The 17,360-nt window shown below is 41.5% G+C and overlaps 1 protein-coding gene across 2 annotated transcripts in view; it reads left to right on the forward strand.

Annotated features, from left to right (window-relative positions):
• Positions 1-9,186: 9,186 nt before the first annotated feature.
• DPY19L3 (dpy-19 like C-mannosyltransferase 3) overlaps positions 9,187-17,360 on the forward strand; it is a 75,119-nt gene continuing 66,945 nt past the window's right edge. For both annotated transcript variants that reach the window (XM_061173041.1, XM_061173042.1), the window contains exons 1-3: positions 9,187-9,343; positions 11,109-11,250; positions 13,515-13,648. In XM_061173041.1, coding sequence (XP_061029024.1) covers positions 11,148-11,250; positions 13,515-13,648 — 237 coding nt within the window. In that variant the 5' untranslated portion in view covers positions 9,187-9,343; positions 11,109-11,147. The remainder of the gene's footprint in view (positions 9,344-11,108; positions 11,251-13,514; positions 13,649-17,360) is intronic.

A 17,360-nucleotide genomic window follows, 5' to 3' on the forward strand; every position in this document is an offset into this window, starting at 1 on the left:
GTTGGGGGACTGTAGACCTCATTTTTCTGGTGGTACATTAATATACTGCATCCAGTTTTCTCATTTAGACCATAAAGTGTTTGTAAGATTATGACATACTTGGTTTTTATCTATTGATTTTTTTTCCCAGTATGAGTAATTCCTGTTTAAATTGTTTGCCTTACGAAAGTTGATTCTAGTAGATCTTCCTTTTAATTAAAAGTTTAATTTTAGGCATCTAATATAAATTCTTACCATTATAGAACAAAATCATAAGATATTGGTGGTGTTTTGTTTCCTAACTCAACCACGTTTACACCAGTTGTGTCACTTAATCCAGAGAGTAAAGGCACCATTCGGGAACAGTTTGCAAAACTGAATGTAAGACAAGATACTTCCATGACAACGCTGAGGTAGATGGGGCCTTTGTTTGAAAAGGACATGATGTGTTAGGTGGATGGAGTTTTATTTACACAAATCAGAAAATAATGAATCCTTGACCATGAGCTGATAAAATAGGCCCAGCTATTTTATCTTTCTGATTTCTCAGCTTTATCCTCTGTTAAAAGGAAAAATTAAGAATAATTATCCATGTCATTGCCACTGGTGTCAGTAATTGTAAAATGTTTTTTGAGTTATTAATAAAGTATGTCATCTTAAATATGTACACAATAGCAAATTATGACCTGAAGAGACCCTCAACAAAATAAAACAAGTTATTCATTTTTCAGGTCTTTTATTAGTACCTAATGTTATTTAAAGGCTTAGTGCACATCTCCAGATTTCTGGGTTTTTTCTACTTGTCATTTTATTAATTTTAGTATCCATACTTCAGCAATAATGTGGCTGCATTTTACTGAAATAGACACATGAATCTACATCTTGTTCTTTTTTGTTTATATCTGCAATCCCATGTAAATTTAGTATTTCCAACCACAAAAGGTGTTAGAAAATTCTATTTCAGGCTAATGAGAAAAAGTACAGCAGGATACGGTTCAGACCATAAGCTGTATTTCTGATCCTCTACAGCTCACATTCTACAAAAAATAGTTATGCTGAAATAATTAAATAATTGTAGGAAACCAGCAGTTTCCAAGTTATCTTCATTTTCCAAGCCCTTCTCCATATGAAGCATGAGAATACAATTGGTGAGGTCGTGCCTTTCCATAATGCTGAGATTGGAATCCATGCAGGGTATCACCCTGTAGGTTAAAAAACTCTAAAATGAGGCTCTTCAGAATCTGTGCCCAGCTGGAGCACCCTTGTGCTGTGTGCAAATGCTGATAAAGAGGCTCCAGTGTACTATGTGACACTTGTTAAAACTCACTTTGTAATCACAGGAAAAAAGTAAGTGTGGATCTTCCTAATGGGAAAGCGGTCACTGTGTCCCATCTGAAGCAAGGGGAGGACATGGGTGGTGGACGGCCTGCCAGCTGCACACTGAGTGGGTATTTTGCTACCTCAGCTGGTTTGGAATATAGTTTGGCTTTACCTTTTTGAACCTCTTGTAAGTTCAGTTATGTCTTCTATTTTCTGAAATGTGAAATTGATTTTATAATACCAACCTCAGAGAGTTATGTGGACTAAATGAGAAGATCGTCTATAAGATACCTAGTTGAGTTCTGACACTTCTGGATGGTGTTGGTTCGAAGCCATGTGACCTTGAGTAAGGCATTCAACCTTTTTTTGAGCCTCAGTTTCTTCATCAGTAAAACAGATGGTAATACTTAAACCTTGTAGGGTCGTTGTGAAGATCAGCAACCATGTGTATAAAGGGCCTGGCCATCTGTGAGCTCAAACAGTGGTTCCTATCATGGTTTGAGCACTCACTGTGTGTGCTGGGGGCAGGGACGCATTAAACGCCCTTATAAATCATGGTATCAAAGCTACCTGTTAACAGCCTTGGAAAGGACTCTAAGAGCCATACTGCTTTGTGTTTTGAGGAAGGATACTCACAACAAAATACCGTATCTCTTAAAATATACCCAAAAAAGACAAACCTGGTACCTAGAATATTGTATACAATTCATGTCACATCTTAAAAGACAACAGCCTGGGAGAAAGTGTCAGAACATTACCCTGTTACCATCACATTAAGTTCATATAATCATTCTCTCACACCTATAAACCGCCATTAAGGACTATGTGAAAATGGCCCTTTCCCTAAATCAGCTGATGAGCGGGCAGCATTGGCAAAACTTAGGCCCAAGGAAAGAGAATGGTATTTCAAATTGTATACGCTCAGTATAATCAGCCGCTAACTATACAGGATTGAGTGCCATGCACTGGACCATTAGGGAAAGGTAACAGTTCTCGGAAACGGTGAGAAATGGCCTGCCTCAGACCATGCAAAGCTCTCAAACGGAACTCAGTCTTCTAACCATCTCACAAGGACTGTTTCACCTGCAGGACTCAGGTGCAGAGCAATCCTAATTCTGAAGCATACCTGCAGTCCAGACCTAAAGCCAGCCTCTTCATATGGGGTGCTGTCCTGTGGGCCTGGGATGTAGCTCTCCTAGTTTCACCGAGGAGACTTATGACCAGGTAGGAAAACGGCAGAAGGGGCAAAGATAAAATCCAAACCAGCATTTGCGTTTAACCACTATCCACTGATGTAACTTAACATTATTTCCAGTCTCCCCCCACGACCCCAACACACACACACATACACTTATGCATAGTGAAAATACAAGAGAAAAGTTAACCTCTATAATTTGGCCAGTGTTCCAACCACCAAAACTTAATCTGTATCAGTGTTTCAACCTTTTTTTCATTATCACGTCCCTAAGGAACTTTTTTTTAGACTTTTTTTTCCTGATCACCCCCCTCCATGAAATTTGAATACCTTAGAGATACTGTATATCTGCACTTTATACATTAAAAGAATAAGGTTTTTTTTCAACCCCCAAGAGCCAATTTTCTCCCTATTGGGGGCGGGGGGGGGGTAATATCACCACAGAGAACGTATGCTCATATAAATGAACTGGTTGGTGACAGTTGTGAGAGGAAACACACTTTGTTTCCTGGTATCTTGACTGAAAAAAATTTAAAGCCATCAAGAGACTGTGATTAAAAACCTCTCAGAGGTAGCTGTATTCGTTCCTCCATCATGTGGGGAGCACAAAAGGACAGAGCCTACTTACTCCAATCTCCACACAACTATTGGGGTCGTTTGAGTCCTAGCAGCTTTCAGGTCTGGTGAGATGCAATCAAGCCTGTGAATTCCTAAGCATAAGTCCTACAGGCTAGTTTATCAACATCCATGGGTGGACTCAGGAAGATTTGGGGACAGCACGTGGTAAGTGTTAGTGAAAATCCAACCCAGTGCTAGATTAGCCATAATTTAAGGCATGATAAAATATCTGAATTTGAGGGTATTAGAAACACATACATTTCTGGCTGAAAGTCCTACTTCGTCCTACAAAAAAAAAAAAAAAAAAAAAATCCCAAGCCAGACAGTACACCTTGGCATCTGTTAGTAGGAAATGTCTATTTCTAGGGTTTTTAGACACCTGTTGTATATACACCTGTTTTGCAGGGAATGACATTAGAGCAGTCCAAGGGAACAAACTGGAAAGACCAGCCAAGGCCACTGGTTTGTGACTAGAAGAGCCAACATCTAGGAATCATCACACTTCGCCAAAAGCTTATTATGTGATAAAGCACCATCATCTGCTTTAATTGGATAACCTGACTATTCGTGTCCTTATTCAAAAACATACAAGTACAATAGTTATTCTAACCATGGAAATGGAAAAGAAAGGCGTAGGTGGAAACAGCAGACAAGTAGAGGGAAGAAGAGTAGCAGGTGTTGAAGAAAATGAACCAACATTGACAATGTTTAAATATTTTGTTAACTTTATTTAATAGAGTCCTTGGATAATTATGCACCTATGCTAATCGGCCTATAAATTTCATTCTTCTAAACCATTACAAATCTAGTTAATACAAAGTTGATCAAAGGAAGAGAGAAAAAGTAACTAACAATATTACATAATACCTTTTCTTAAGAATCTCCCAGGGAAGGAGGCAAGTATTTTAAAGGCGGGGCGGTGGAGGGGACGGGGAGGGACTCAGGTGTAATGTTGATTCCTGTGCAACTCTGGAATGATCTGTGAGCACCGAGAAAGCTGATCTCCAGGACTCAGCATGGGTCGCCTAAGACTAAGAGTGCCAAACTAGGCTAGAAAGAATGCCGTAGACACAGCTGATCTCTGAGGTCTCTGACATGGGTCATACACAAGGAGTGTATAAAACAACCCATGGGATGTAGGAAGAACATACTAGGATTTCCATATATTGCAATACATAATGTGTATATATATGTATGTATACACACACATATACGTGCACACGTTCACACACGGAGAGGACAAAAATTTTTGATTGATGAAGTTGTGAGATCAAAAAGTTTGGAGACCACTGCTCTGACTTTTATTAAGACACTTGAAAAACCAACCCTGTGGACAAGGTGGCAAAATAAGAATTGCATGAAACTATTGTTTCGAAAATATGTGTAAGTGGGCCAAACTGTCTTCAACTGAATATGTGTTTCTGTAAAAGAATACTCAGTATTGTAAAGATCTCATTTCTCTCAAAGACTTCTTTACCTTTTATACAATTCCAGTAAAACAATCTCCATGGATTCTTTTTTGGAAACTGGTAAAAGATTATAAAGTTTATATGAGCAAGAAAATATGCAAAACTTGCCAGAACATGTGTTTAAAAGAAATACAGTATGTAGAACTGTTGCAAACTAGTTCTTTTTAAAAATCATTTAAACACAATAATGAGTTTACAAATAGGACATATACGTACTGGAATTAGTATGTGATACAGATAATTCAAATCAGTAAGGTAAGAATGATGGTGAAACAACTGATTCTCCAATTAGAAAAAAAAATTGTCAGATCTCTCTCTTCATATTAAAAAGATGCAATATCTTTTAAAACTAGGAAAAAGTATTTTTAAAACTTTACAATCTTGGGATGGTAAAGGTTTTCCTAAGTATGTTGGAAAAACCCAGAAGCTATAAAGGGAAGATGATAGATTTGATAACATAAAATGAAAAACCAATGCAAAGCAAAACACACCATATGAAGTACACAACACTGAGAAAATACCTGCAAGGTATACAACAGAACGTTAATATCCAAGGACTTCCGTGGCGGTCCAATGGTTAGGACTCCGCGCTTCCATTGCAAGGAGCGCCGGTTCGATCACTGGTCAGGGAACTAAGATCCCACATGCCACGCGGTGCGGCCAAAAAAAAAATGTTGAAATCCATAATCTATAACTAATCCCTTTATATAAAGATTAAATCGATGACTGGCCAAAGAACATGAAAACATAAATCACAGAAAAAGAAATACAAACAGCCAATAATGTCCTGATATATCTCCACCTCACTAATACATTTAAAATGATATATCATTTGTCGCCCAAGATTGGCAAAGATTAAAAATATCCATTGTTGGCAAGGACACTGAAATAAGCCCCGTAATGTACATTGGTGGAGGTGTAAAGTAATACAATTTTTAACCTTTTGTAATGTAGTTTGCCAATGTTTATCCTAATTTAAATTCTAGCAATTCTATTTCTAGAAATATATCCTAAAGAATTACATAAATATAAGGATATTCTCTATGCATTGCTTGTAATAGGGTAAAGCTAGAAACAATCTAAATGTCCAATTAGAGGAGAATATTAAATAAATTATGATACATTCATACAGAGGATGACTACTATATTGAATACCCATCATTGTGTAACAGAATTACCCGTAAACTTAGTGGCTTTAAAACAAACATAAACACTTATTATTCTTATCATATCTGTGCATGAGATATTTGGGAGTGGCATGGATGACATGGAGCTGGCAGATCTTCCTCCTAGGTGGCTCACTCACATGGCAGGCTGGTTGCTGGCCAGAGGCCAGGTGCCGCCCACGTGGCCTTCTCTACACGATGTTTGAGTGTCCTCACAACATGGTGGCTGGCATCCCCCATAAGTGCGCAATCCAAGAGAGGATAAGGCTAAAACTAGGATGTCTTTATGACCTGGCCTCAGAAGTCCCACAAGGTCACTTCCACTGTATTCTATGCATCACACAGAACAGCTATGACTCAGTGAGAGGGGAGTGTATAAATATCAAGCAGCAAGGATCATTTAAGCTGAAATTTAAAGGCTGAATAGTAGTTAAGTCAGGCACTTATAAAAACTTTGAAATTTATGAATAGGAAGTAGGGATGAGGCTGGAGAGGTGAATGGAGCCTGACTCAGCAGTACTTTCAAGCTTGTTAAGGAGATTTTTATATAAAGCCAGTAAGCCCCCAAAAGACTTGTATCTTAGTAAGATCAGTATGTTTTTTATATGGAGGGTGGACTGAGTAGACAAGGCCAGAGGGCAGGAATGGAGGTAAGGCAATCGGTTAACAGACTATTGAAATGATCCAGACAAAAAAATGGTGCCTTGGATTACAGTAGTGGCAATGGAGATGGGGAAAAGTTGGGCAAGTTCTGAGATATTTAGGAAGAAACCCAATGGGACTCAATGTTTGACTGGATATATGGGTTACACAATAGGGAGGAATCAAGTTTGGCTCCTAAGTTATTGACAGCAATTAGGAAAAGGGGGCACATGGGATGAAAAGTAGGTTTGGGGATTAGAAAAAGTTTAATTTTTAACAAGTTGAGTTTGAGTGCTCTGCACACATGGAAATTTCCAATAGGCACTAGACATATGGAACCTGGCTGTCAGGAGCTATGCCTGGACATAAAAACTTATGAGTCATCAGAATATCACTGGAAATTGGAGCCATGAGCCAGAGAGGAAGAGGAGTTTACATGAGACTGAAAAGGAATGCCAGAAAGGTAGACAGAGGAGGAATACTGGGAGAGTCTATTACCACAGAAGGCAGGAGTTATCCAGAGTGTTCACACTACTAAGCCAAACTATTTAGAACTGAACAAACATCGTACATCAGACAGGAAAAAGCCAATGCAGAAGGAGAGCTCTCTCCCTTGGTCCAACGCAAGATGCTTTTATGGGAAGGATGTGACTCCCCATAAGAAGACATGAATGACTTCTAGTGCAGTGCTTCTCAAAGTGTGACGTACATACAAATAACCTGGAGATTATATTAAAATGCAGATTCTGATTCAGTAGGCCTTGGGGAGAGCCGGAGAGCCAGCATTTCTAAGGTCCTAGGTGATGCCAACACTGCTGGTCCACAGACAATATTTTGAGTAGCAAGGTCCTGCTATGGCTCTCAAACTTTGCTGAACACAGACTCACATGGAGAACTTCTTAAAACAAATTATTGGTCCCTGACCCCTACAGATTATGATTCGGTAGGTGTGAGTAGAACCTGATAATTTCCAACAAGCTCCCTGATGATGTTGATAGTGATGCCACAGGTTTCCAGGCCATACTTTTGAGCTGAACTGTTCCAGCACAACGTAACTATTGCTGGCCCCAACAGAGGAAAAGCCAGATCCCATTGGGTTTCAAAACACAATGCAAACAAGTATTCCTGTAGACCTCTGCAGTCACAGCCCATGACCAGAGCTCAATGGGGGCAAAGGTCTACCGCTCATTACCCATCTCCCCCATGGTTGCTGTATCAGAAGGAATTCATTCTTAATTAACTTATTTATTACCAAGACTTACCCTCAGCAGTGGATGTCTATTTCTCGCAAAGCTTTATTTTGCTTAGTAAAGCCATTTCATATGAAAACAAGCAGCTGCTAACAAGTACTATTTCCTTTTCTCAAGGGATGCATGTTTCACAACAGACTCATTTTTTTCCCCAGTGAGCGAGACAATTTAAGAAAAAACCCTATATAATAAGGTGGGGAGGAGAGGGGGAATTCTACTTGAGGAATCAATTCACATATGTATTTATTAAACACACAAATGTATTTTATGTAAGGCATCTTAAGGTGAAAGAGAAAGATTATAAACATACAGTCCCTGTTCTCAAGTCCATAACATGAAAAAAAGACACCAACAATCATGTTAAACATGACAAATGCCATCTGAAAAAACAGCTGACATTTATTTTTATTAAAACCACCAGCAGATACCTCAACCCATTGGCACAGAATGTGTGTTTGTTATTAACAGCAACAGACACACAAAGGAGGAGGAAAATATCAAAGAGGGGTAACAAGGAAAGGCACCTGGCTGAAGTAATTCCTGGAATTAGACAGATGGGCAGTCCTCTTCACAGGTGGAAGACCCAGAGGACCATTCCTTAATAAAAATCAATCAACATGTGCTCTGAGAATCTGCTGACAAAAGGCTTTACCTACTGTTCATCGCAGTGCGATTAAGAAAGATATCCACATATACAACACAGCAACTGCCCTCAGAAAAGGCTTACACTCTAGTTTGGAGACGGAGTAACACAGGAGACTAAGAAGACAGAGGAACGTATTCTACACAAAATTGGGAAGAAGACAGCGCGCCCTGCCCCCCTCGCCAAAAAGAGGCGCGTCTTTGGAGATGCGAAAGTACCTCTGTAGGTACTCTCACTGGCAGTCGGTAAAAGACTTCCAAACACAGATCACCGGCAGTTGGGGCCTGGGGGTGTTGCCAAGACCCGAGAAGGGGGCGCGCCAGGCCTTGGCAACGCGGGAAGCTGGGAGATGTCCGAGTGGTCGGACTGCTTCCGTCAATCGGGCCCTTACTGACCCCTCCACATCCACCAGCACAAGAGACAGGAGGGCACCGGCGCAAGAAAGAGTTTTTCGCGGCCCCCGGCCCATCTCACCCTCCCCATCCGAGGGCCGAAGTGGTGCCGCCACCCCGCGGTCCGACCTGAGGCCACCCTTACTCGCATCCCGGCCCTCTTCCCCCGAGCAGCGCCGCTCGCTCTGGCCTGGGGGTGGCGGGAGTCTGCGTGGGCGAAGGTGGCCTAGGGCTCCTCGGTCGGCGGCGGGGGTCCAGTGCTCTTCGAGGGGTGCCGGGAGCGGCGGGACGCAGCGGAACTCAGCCGACAGCACAGCCTGACAGCCGGAAGTGCGCCGCTTCCTTCCGGCCGGCGCCGCACGAGACGGGGCGGGCCGCCCCGGGAGGGGGAGGTGGCCCGCGCTGACGGACGGCTCCCGGGACCTATAGGCGCGGCCTCAGCGGCCCAGCCTCCCCGGCACGCCCCCTCCCCGGGGCGGTGACTCTCCCCAGTCCCCCATTTCCAAGGTGCAGCACAAAGCTCCGCGGCTGCTGGGTTCTGGCTGTCCCCGCGGCGCGTTGCTGGCCGTAGTGCGGCCCCGCCCCCGCGGCCCTCTGCGCCCCCGGCCGGCCGGCCGGCCGCCCTCCTTCCTGGTCCGGAGCCGCGCGCGAGGACGGCTGAGGCCGCAGGTCTGTGGCTGCGTGTCGGGCCGCGGGCAGCGCGAGGGGACGCGCGGGCGCGAGGCTCCGTCGGCGGCCCCGGACTGTCCGGCGGGCGGGTGGCGCTCCGCCCTTGCGTGGCGGCGTTCGGCTGAATCTGCCGCGAAGACCGAAAGCCCGCGGGCCACCCCGCTGCGTCGCTCAGGGTGGGGGCGCGGCTCCGGCCCTCGCGGCGTCTTAGGAGACCCGGTGTGGGACTGGGCGCCCCCTTGTCCTCCCGACGTGCGGGGCTGGGGGCGGCAGCTTGGGAGAGAGCAAGTTTGCCGAGGGCGGGGCGCCTTCTCGGGCGACTTCTTGTTTTGGCTACGCGGGCGGAGGGAGGGGCTGGGTGGTCTCCGGCCTCGGCGGCCACGCCACTTCCTAGGTGAGCCGGAGCGAGTTACTGAACTTATCCGGCCCCTCAGCGTCTGGCGGGGACTCCGGTGGTGTAGATTGGGGTGCGGAGGTGAGCTGAATAATGTGCCCTGCAGCGCCCCGGGATGCCCAGTACGTGCTGGTTCTTCTAAGCAATGGAGAAAAAAAGCACCCGCTCTCATTTCCCTTTTCAAACATTTAAGATGGCATTCCTTGTAATTTGATGGGGAAACTTTTGTTTCTTGGGCTCATGCAATTATCACACGTAGTTGGCACTTAAACATTTGTTGCCCTTCTGTCCTAACGTGTTACATTGTATCAGTTGTGGGATTTTTACAACTCCGCTTGGGGCCCTTAGAAAGGGCATGATTCTAGGATGAGGTAATTTGGGGGTAAGCTCACCTCTAGAGGTACAGACTTTGCCCACACTCCTTTTCTCCCTCGTTGCTCCAGATTCTCCAGTGCTTGCACCTTTTTGCTTCTGAGATTTTTTTTGTATGAATGAATGAATGGATGAATAGTATAACGTTGATTGGTGTGTTCTTTTCAGTAGAGCAACTTGTTTACCTTTAGGAATTAATAAACTGCCCCGACAGTCGTGTCCGGCAACCGGTCATAGTTAATAAATAGTTAGTTAAACGCTGTTCATTCGTCGGAGGAGTGACGCAGGATGTTCCGGGGGACTGTAGCCAGCTTACTCACTGCCACCACTCCCCTGCCTCCCACTTGCTGCTTCCAAACCAGGCTCCTGCTCCCTGCCGTCACTCCCACTGTTGCTGCCTGGTGTAGCAGCTGCCCTGATTGGCACACCCCCGCCATCACCACTGAGGCATATTCCTAAAGCTTCCAGTGTGAATTGTTTGAAGGAACACCAGTATCAAAACCCAGATACCGGAGACAAAACAGTGTTTCCGTTCTTCAAAATCAGACTATCAACGATCAACAAATTTACTACTTAATGCCTTTTCCATGGTTGGTACTATAGAAAATAATATAAAACTAGCTAATTATGTGACAAAATACGTGGTAACTGCTATGACTCGGGAAGGGGAGAGATCAGTAGGGGTTGGTTCATCCCAAGAAAGAAGGCTTCCTGGAAGGGCAGGGGCTTGTCTGTGATGCTCACCTGTGCTCCTAACTCTTGGCAGTGCCTGCCACAGGACAGGCGCTTCATAAATGTGGTTGTGTTAAAGAAATAGTTGTGTTGTGTCTTGAGAGTAGCTTTGATAGCTGGTTAAGGTTTGGATGGGAAAATGGGAGGGCATGCTAAGAGAGGGAAAATGGCTCAGGTAAAGTCTCCAAAACACAGATGAGCACAGGCTGTATTTGGCAGAGAGGGTACTGACATATGGATGGTGGTTTACTTCTGTGTTGTTTGTAGGAGTGGTTGGAAGAACAATGCATGTGAGTCTTTGACACCATGATATCCATCAGGCAAAGAAAAGGAATACAAACTACAGAAGTTTCAGAGGATTACGTGGCACAAGAAGAAAATGTGAAGTTGGAAAATAAATTGCCATCTAGTAGGTGATTTAAATTAAAACAGCATTTTGGATTGCTTTTTTGTCTGCATATTGAAATAATCACTCTCCAATAGGATAAAAATTTGGAGAGACCTAATAGGTGAAGAAACTTATTCTATTACCCTGATATTTTAGTTTTACAGATGATTTGATCGCAATGTGATATTTGTTTTACAGTTATGATTAGATAAAAGACCTCTAATTAGAGCCCTTTGCTTCTCAGCTGCCTGTTCAGTATAGTTATGCCAATCTGATCCTTTCACTTTCAGAGTAATACTTTTTCCCACTGTTCAGGTTTTAGTCTACTTCTAATTTTTCTGATTTGTGTATGCTGTTCACAACTAGACAACCTTACCTTGGGTGAGTTTCCCATTTCATTAAAGTGTTGAAAGATGAATCCTACTTTCTTTTATTCTTTATTTTCAGTTAAATTCCTGAAATTTTCTAATTTGCTTTTTTTTTTTTTTTTTTTGGTGGGAAAAGTGGTCAGAATTTGGTAAATTGTTTAAATAATGGTGAAGAGTCTTGCTAAGCCATACATCAAATGGCATTAATTACCAACTTCTTGCTTCCTGAGTTGCTTTCTTAGGCTAAGCATGGTCAGGATTTTTAAAAGTAAGCATGAAAAATTCCATGTCCATCAGCCATTTTGGATATCTGACAGAGTTTACATCAGCTGCAGCTAGAGCTAGTAAAGTAATTTGGGGTAACAGTTTTATTTTTTATTTATTTATTTTTTTGGTGGGAGGGTAACAGTTTTATAAAATAAAAGTAATCTGTATTGAGCAGTCATGCCACCTAACTCAGCTATTAGCAATTTGGGACAATACAGAGTACTTTCTGAAAATCTTATATAAAAACAAATACAGGTTCAAGTTTGTCCTTTTAAATTAAAACATAACTTTGAGGACTGTTCATTTTACCAAAGCAGTATTTATTCATGTCAGGAAAAAAAATGAAAACTAAAGAAAAGAAAAAATGAAGGAAAAAATACTCCCGCAAAACCACTCATCCTGAGATTACCACCTATGACACTTTGATTATCTTGCTGTCTAAATGTTGTTCTCTGTACGTGTACACCTACAAGCATTCAGATGTGTTTTTTTCCAAAATTGAGATCCTACACGCTGTTGTGTAACTTGCTATCTTTCTCTTGTTGTGTTATGAACATATGTCAGTCAATGTATTTTTAAAATTCTGTCAGTGTGTAGTCACTGTGTGACTGTAGCATAATTTATTTAATTTCTTATTGAATATTTAGATGATTTTTAACCTTTTACCTATACAAACTGAACTGTGATAAATATCCTTGTGGCCACATGTTTGTTTAAAACTTTATTTCTTTGGGTTGCATGCCTAGATTTACAATTATTGGTCAAATAGGGTGCTCATTTTGGTGGCTTTTACTTCCTATTGCCATGTCGCATTCCAGAGAGGTATCAATTTATTCTAACACCAGCAGTGTTTAAAAAATGTCTATTTAAGAAAAAAAAAAAAGCCTATTTTTTGTATCCTTACCAAAACAGAGTACTAAGCATTTTTAAGCTATCAAATTGGCCAGTATTGTAAAAGTTATAGCTCTTTGTTTTGATTTGCATTTCATTAATACTAACTTTTTTTTTTCTATTAAGTTTATTGGCCATTTTTTCTTCTGTGCATTGCCTATTCATGTCCTTAATCAGTTTCCTACTGAAATATTCATTTTTTTTATTATCCTGAAAGTATTTATCCTATATTAAGGATATTTAACCTTTCTTATATGTACTATAAATATGTTTCTTAGTTTATATTCCTTTAACTTGTGTGATGGGGTTTAAAATTTTAAGTAATCAAGTTTGGGAGTAGCTTTTATGTATAAACCACACATTGTAAGTAGATGATCTAAAAGACTTTATATTTTAGATCTGTAACCCATTTATTCCTCTATTTAAGAAACTTAGTAGTTAAACTAGGTCAAGCACAGGTCCTAGGTGTTAAGATGAATAAGATAGTATGCTTGTCCTCAAGACGCTTACATTCTAGTTGGCAAAATGGACAAATGAACAGATAGATACAGTGGGGGAAAAAAACTATAATAAAAGTATGAAAAATATAAAAAGGTCTGTGAAATCACAAAACGGAACCCCTAACTGTCTGCTGGAGACATGGAAAGCTTCACCACTCACAGGCAGCTGGAACTTGGCACGTTTGACAGTCTGAAATAGAACTATTAACTGCTAAATCCTTTACTGACATGGTTTTTCATCTGTTCATTTTTCTAAAAGGTTGTACCAATAGAAGATTATGGACGATTCTGTCATTTACAGTTGGTGGAACTGTTGCCCTTTGCATTGGACTTCTTACATCTGTCTACCTGGCCACTTTACATGAGAATGATTTGTGGTTTTCTAATATTAAGGTATGAACATTTTATGATTTACCCATCAGTGTCTCCAGTAGTTAGTTAGCCATTTAGATGAATGATCAAGACAGTTCTGTTTTGCCATAAAGAATCCAGTCTCTTGAAAGATTTGGCTATAGAGTAAAATGACTTTTTCTTTGTTAGTTTAAAATAACATCAGAATTTTTATAATCAAGTGAGTTTTCCCATTTTCGTTAGTTTATTCATATTATGCATCAGTTACTCTAAACCAGTATTTTTCAAGCTGTAGATTGTGAAATTGGTGTAGTAGATCATAAGTAGCATTTTTCGTAATGAAGTCAAATACAAGAGAATACTATCACATAGTAAGGTTGATAATTATTTGTGAAACTTTTAATTATATGTATGTATGTACAAACTGGGTCACAGTATAAATTTTTTTTTTCCTGTTGGGTACAGTAAAAAAAAAAAAAAAGAAAGAAAGAAAGAAAAAGAAAGCCAAAGCTACTGTTCTAAACCAGGGAGTTTTAATCTGGCTCCTTAGATGACCTTGATGTGGTGTACCTTTCTAATAGTATATGCAAAAGATGGAGAGGAAGCCATAACTGTCATCAGATTTTTCAAGAGAGTGTGTGACTCTTTAAATACCAGTTTCCTTGTTGTCTTTCTCCTCCCTCCCTCCCTCTCTCTCCCCCCCCCTGACATCCTTTAATTTGGCTTTGGTTCAGAGCAAGTATATCACTTAAAACTTACACAATGCCAGTGCTTTTCATCCAAAACACTGCACATTGCCAGTGTTTTTCATCCAAATATACCTTTTTTTCCATCAAAAATGTCATGATCTTTTACCTTATTTCCCACCGTGGCCTTTTTTTTTTTTTTTTTTTTTTTTAAAGGAGAAGAGTTAATGATGTGATTGCTGAGTGTCTTCTAGAACTGGAATTCTAGGATTCCATGGAAGGAGACCTAAGGGGTGGGGATATCTTTTTTTTTTTAAAGATTGATTGATTGATTGATTGATTGCTATGTTGGGTCTTCGTTTCTGTGCGAGGGCTTTCTCTAGTTGCGGCAAGCGGGGGCCACTCTTCATCGCGGTGCGTGGGCCTCTCACTATCGCGGCCTCTCTTGTTGCGGAGCACAAGCTCCAGACGCGCAGGCTCAGTAGTTGTGGCTCACGGGCCTAGTTGCTCCGCGGCATGTGGGATCTTCCCAGACCAGGGCTCGAACCCGTGTCCCCTGAATTAGCAGGCAGATTCTCAACCACTGCGCCACCAGGGAAGCCCCCCACCATGGCTTTTAATGATTAGTTGCTTACGAAGGTAAAATTGACTTTCACAGGGCAAAGATTTATCATCTATGAGAATATTCAAAAGTATCTATGTAGAATGTAAAGACAGTTCCCAAAGAGAATTTTCCAAAATATTTTGAGCTTTGGTTCCATTATTGGAATGAGTCTCCAAAGGAGACTGCTTTGAATGACAAATTTTATTTTTATGAGTAATTTCTAGTATGTTTATTTTTAAAACCTGTCATATTACTTTATAGGTACAGCATGGATATATCTTTATACAAATAATCATGGTACCAAAAAATAATAATTCTTACCCTTCAGTGACAGTTGGTAGTTTTTCTTGTCAAGAAGAATTTTACTCACCTGTCTCTTTAAAATGGAGTACCTGTAAACAGATTCCCTGGAATTAAGAAATTTAAAACTTATTTATTAATACAAGTATTTTGAATAAAGCTTGGAATTTCCCCTGTGTAGGCATAAAATCAAAATTAAATGCTAGTAACTGTATAGCAAGGAGACATGGTGAAAGAGATCACATAATTTTAAACTGTAAGTTTAGCTCTTTAATTTAAAGCTTATACGTGGCCCTACTAGCACCCTTAAATAGATATACCCAATCATAAAGAAACCTGAAGAAAAGGCCAGGTCATGTAGGGCTTTGTAGACTGGGCAGGAGTTGGAAGGATGTACTGATACATCGTTTGTGTGGAGTGCAGCTGAGGAGGAAGAATTATCAGTGATGACCTTCTTTCTCCTGTTAGCAGAAGGATAGATGGGTAGATCTTCATTCGCTATGATCATGAACCCTGTGGGAGGAGCAAATCTGAAGGGTACAATGACTTCTGACCAGCTACCTGGAGTTAAGCCACGCTTTATAGGTTGAGGGCACAGTCCTCCCCAAAACTGACCCTTACTTCAGAAGCCAGTCACAACTTTGGGGGTCCCCAGGCTACTCTCACTTCTGACCAACTGGCTATCCATTCACTAAAATGACACAGAACTCAGGAAAGCTCTATACTTATAATTACAATTTTATTATAGAAATAGGATACAAATCAGAACCAGCCAAAGGGAGAGGCACATTGGGCAAAGTCTGGGAGAGTCCCAGACTCCAAGTTTCCATTGTCCTTCTCCTATAGAGTCAGGATGCATTACCCTCCTGGCACATCAGTGTGCGACAATGTGTAGAGTATTGCCAGCCAGGGAAGCTTACCTGAGCTCTGGTGTTGAGAGTTTTTACTGGGGTTTCATTATGTATGCATGATTAATTAAATCATGGGCCACAAGGTTGAGCTCAATATCCAGCTGCTCTCCACTTGCCAGAGGTCGGGCTGATATCTGTTGGCTCAGAGCGCCAACCCTCTAAGCATACAGTTGGTCTTTCTGGCTTGGCCAGCTCCCATCCTGAGTCATCTCCTTAGCAAAAACCATCTAGGGGCCCACCCTGAGCCACCTGTTAGTACAAGCTGTCAGATATGGGCCAAGGAGCCCACCATGAATAACAAAGATACTCTTGTCCCAGGGAAATTCAAGGGTTTATTCGCTACCTCTCAGGAACTGGGGACAAAGGCCAACCACATTCTTTTTTATGCAGGAGGCAGCGAGGCAAGAAATGATGAGTTCAGGTTTGGATACATTGTGAGTCACTTTCAAAACACTCCAAGTAAAGATACGGAGTAAGGGGAGCTGGATTTATGGATCTGAAGGCAGGAGTTCCGTGTGTGTTGGAAACGGACCTTTTCATGTTACCAGCTTGTAGCTGTGTGGGCAGGATTGTTTGAGGAGTATGTAGCGTGAGAAGAAAGAGACCGGAGGCCAGATTCTGTCTCTGCCTCAGAAACAGGCCGGGAGAAGCTGGGAGACAGGCGCACCCTCTCACAGGCCTCCCCGCACCACCCCCACCCCTTACACTTAAAGTTGAGCTCAGAGTCTTGGTGCGTTTCTCCCTCTCTATTCAAGCTCTCTCTGGTTTTTTTTCACCCCTGTGTCACAAGAGGAATCCTCAGATGTTGTAATCATTTCTCAAACCAGATGATAGGCTGGCTTATTTTTCATCTTAGAATTATCTAGACCTGGTGGTCTCCAACAGAACTCTCTGTACTGAAGGAAATGATCTAAATCTACACTGTCCAGTACAGTAGCTGCCAGCCAGATGTAGTGATTGAACACTGGAAATGTGGCTAGTGCAACAGAGGAACTAAATTTTAAATTTTATTTAAATTGAACTTTAATTTTAAAGTGCTTATACATTTTCTGTGACTAAACCAGTGAAATCAGCCATTACTGATCAACGGTATTACTTAGCCAAAGGGAAAGCTCATTTTCAGAGTTTATACGCCTTCCTAAATTTACTCCCTTACATCATTTTCATCTTGGGGGATGATGGGAATATTTGAGAAGTGTAAATCTATTTCCCTTTTTTATTTGAGTTATAACTTATCAAAATTGCCAGGCTAG

Source organism: Eubalaena glacialis, chromosome 18, assembly GCF_028564815.1.
Source record: "Eubalaena glacialis isolate mEubGla1 chromosome 18, mEubGla1.1.hap2.+ XY, whole genome shotgun sequence".
Taxonomy (NCBI): domain Eukaryota; kingdom Metazoa; phylum Chordata; class Mammalia; order Artiodactyla; family Balaenidae; genus Eubalaena; species Eubalaena glacialis.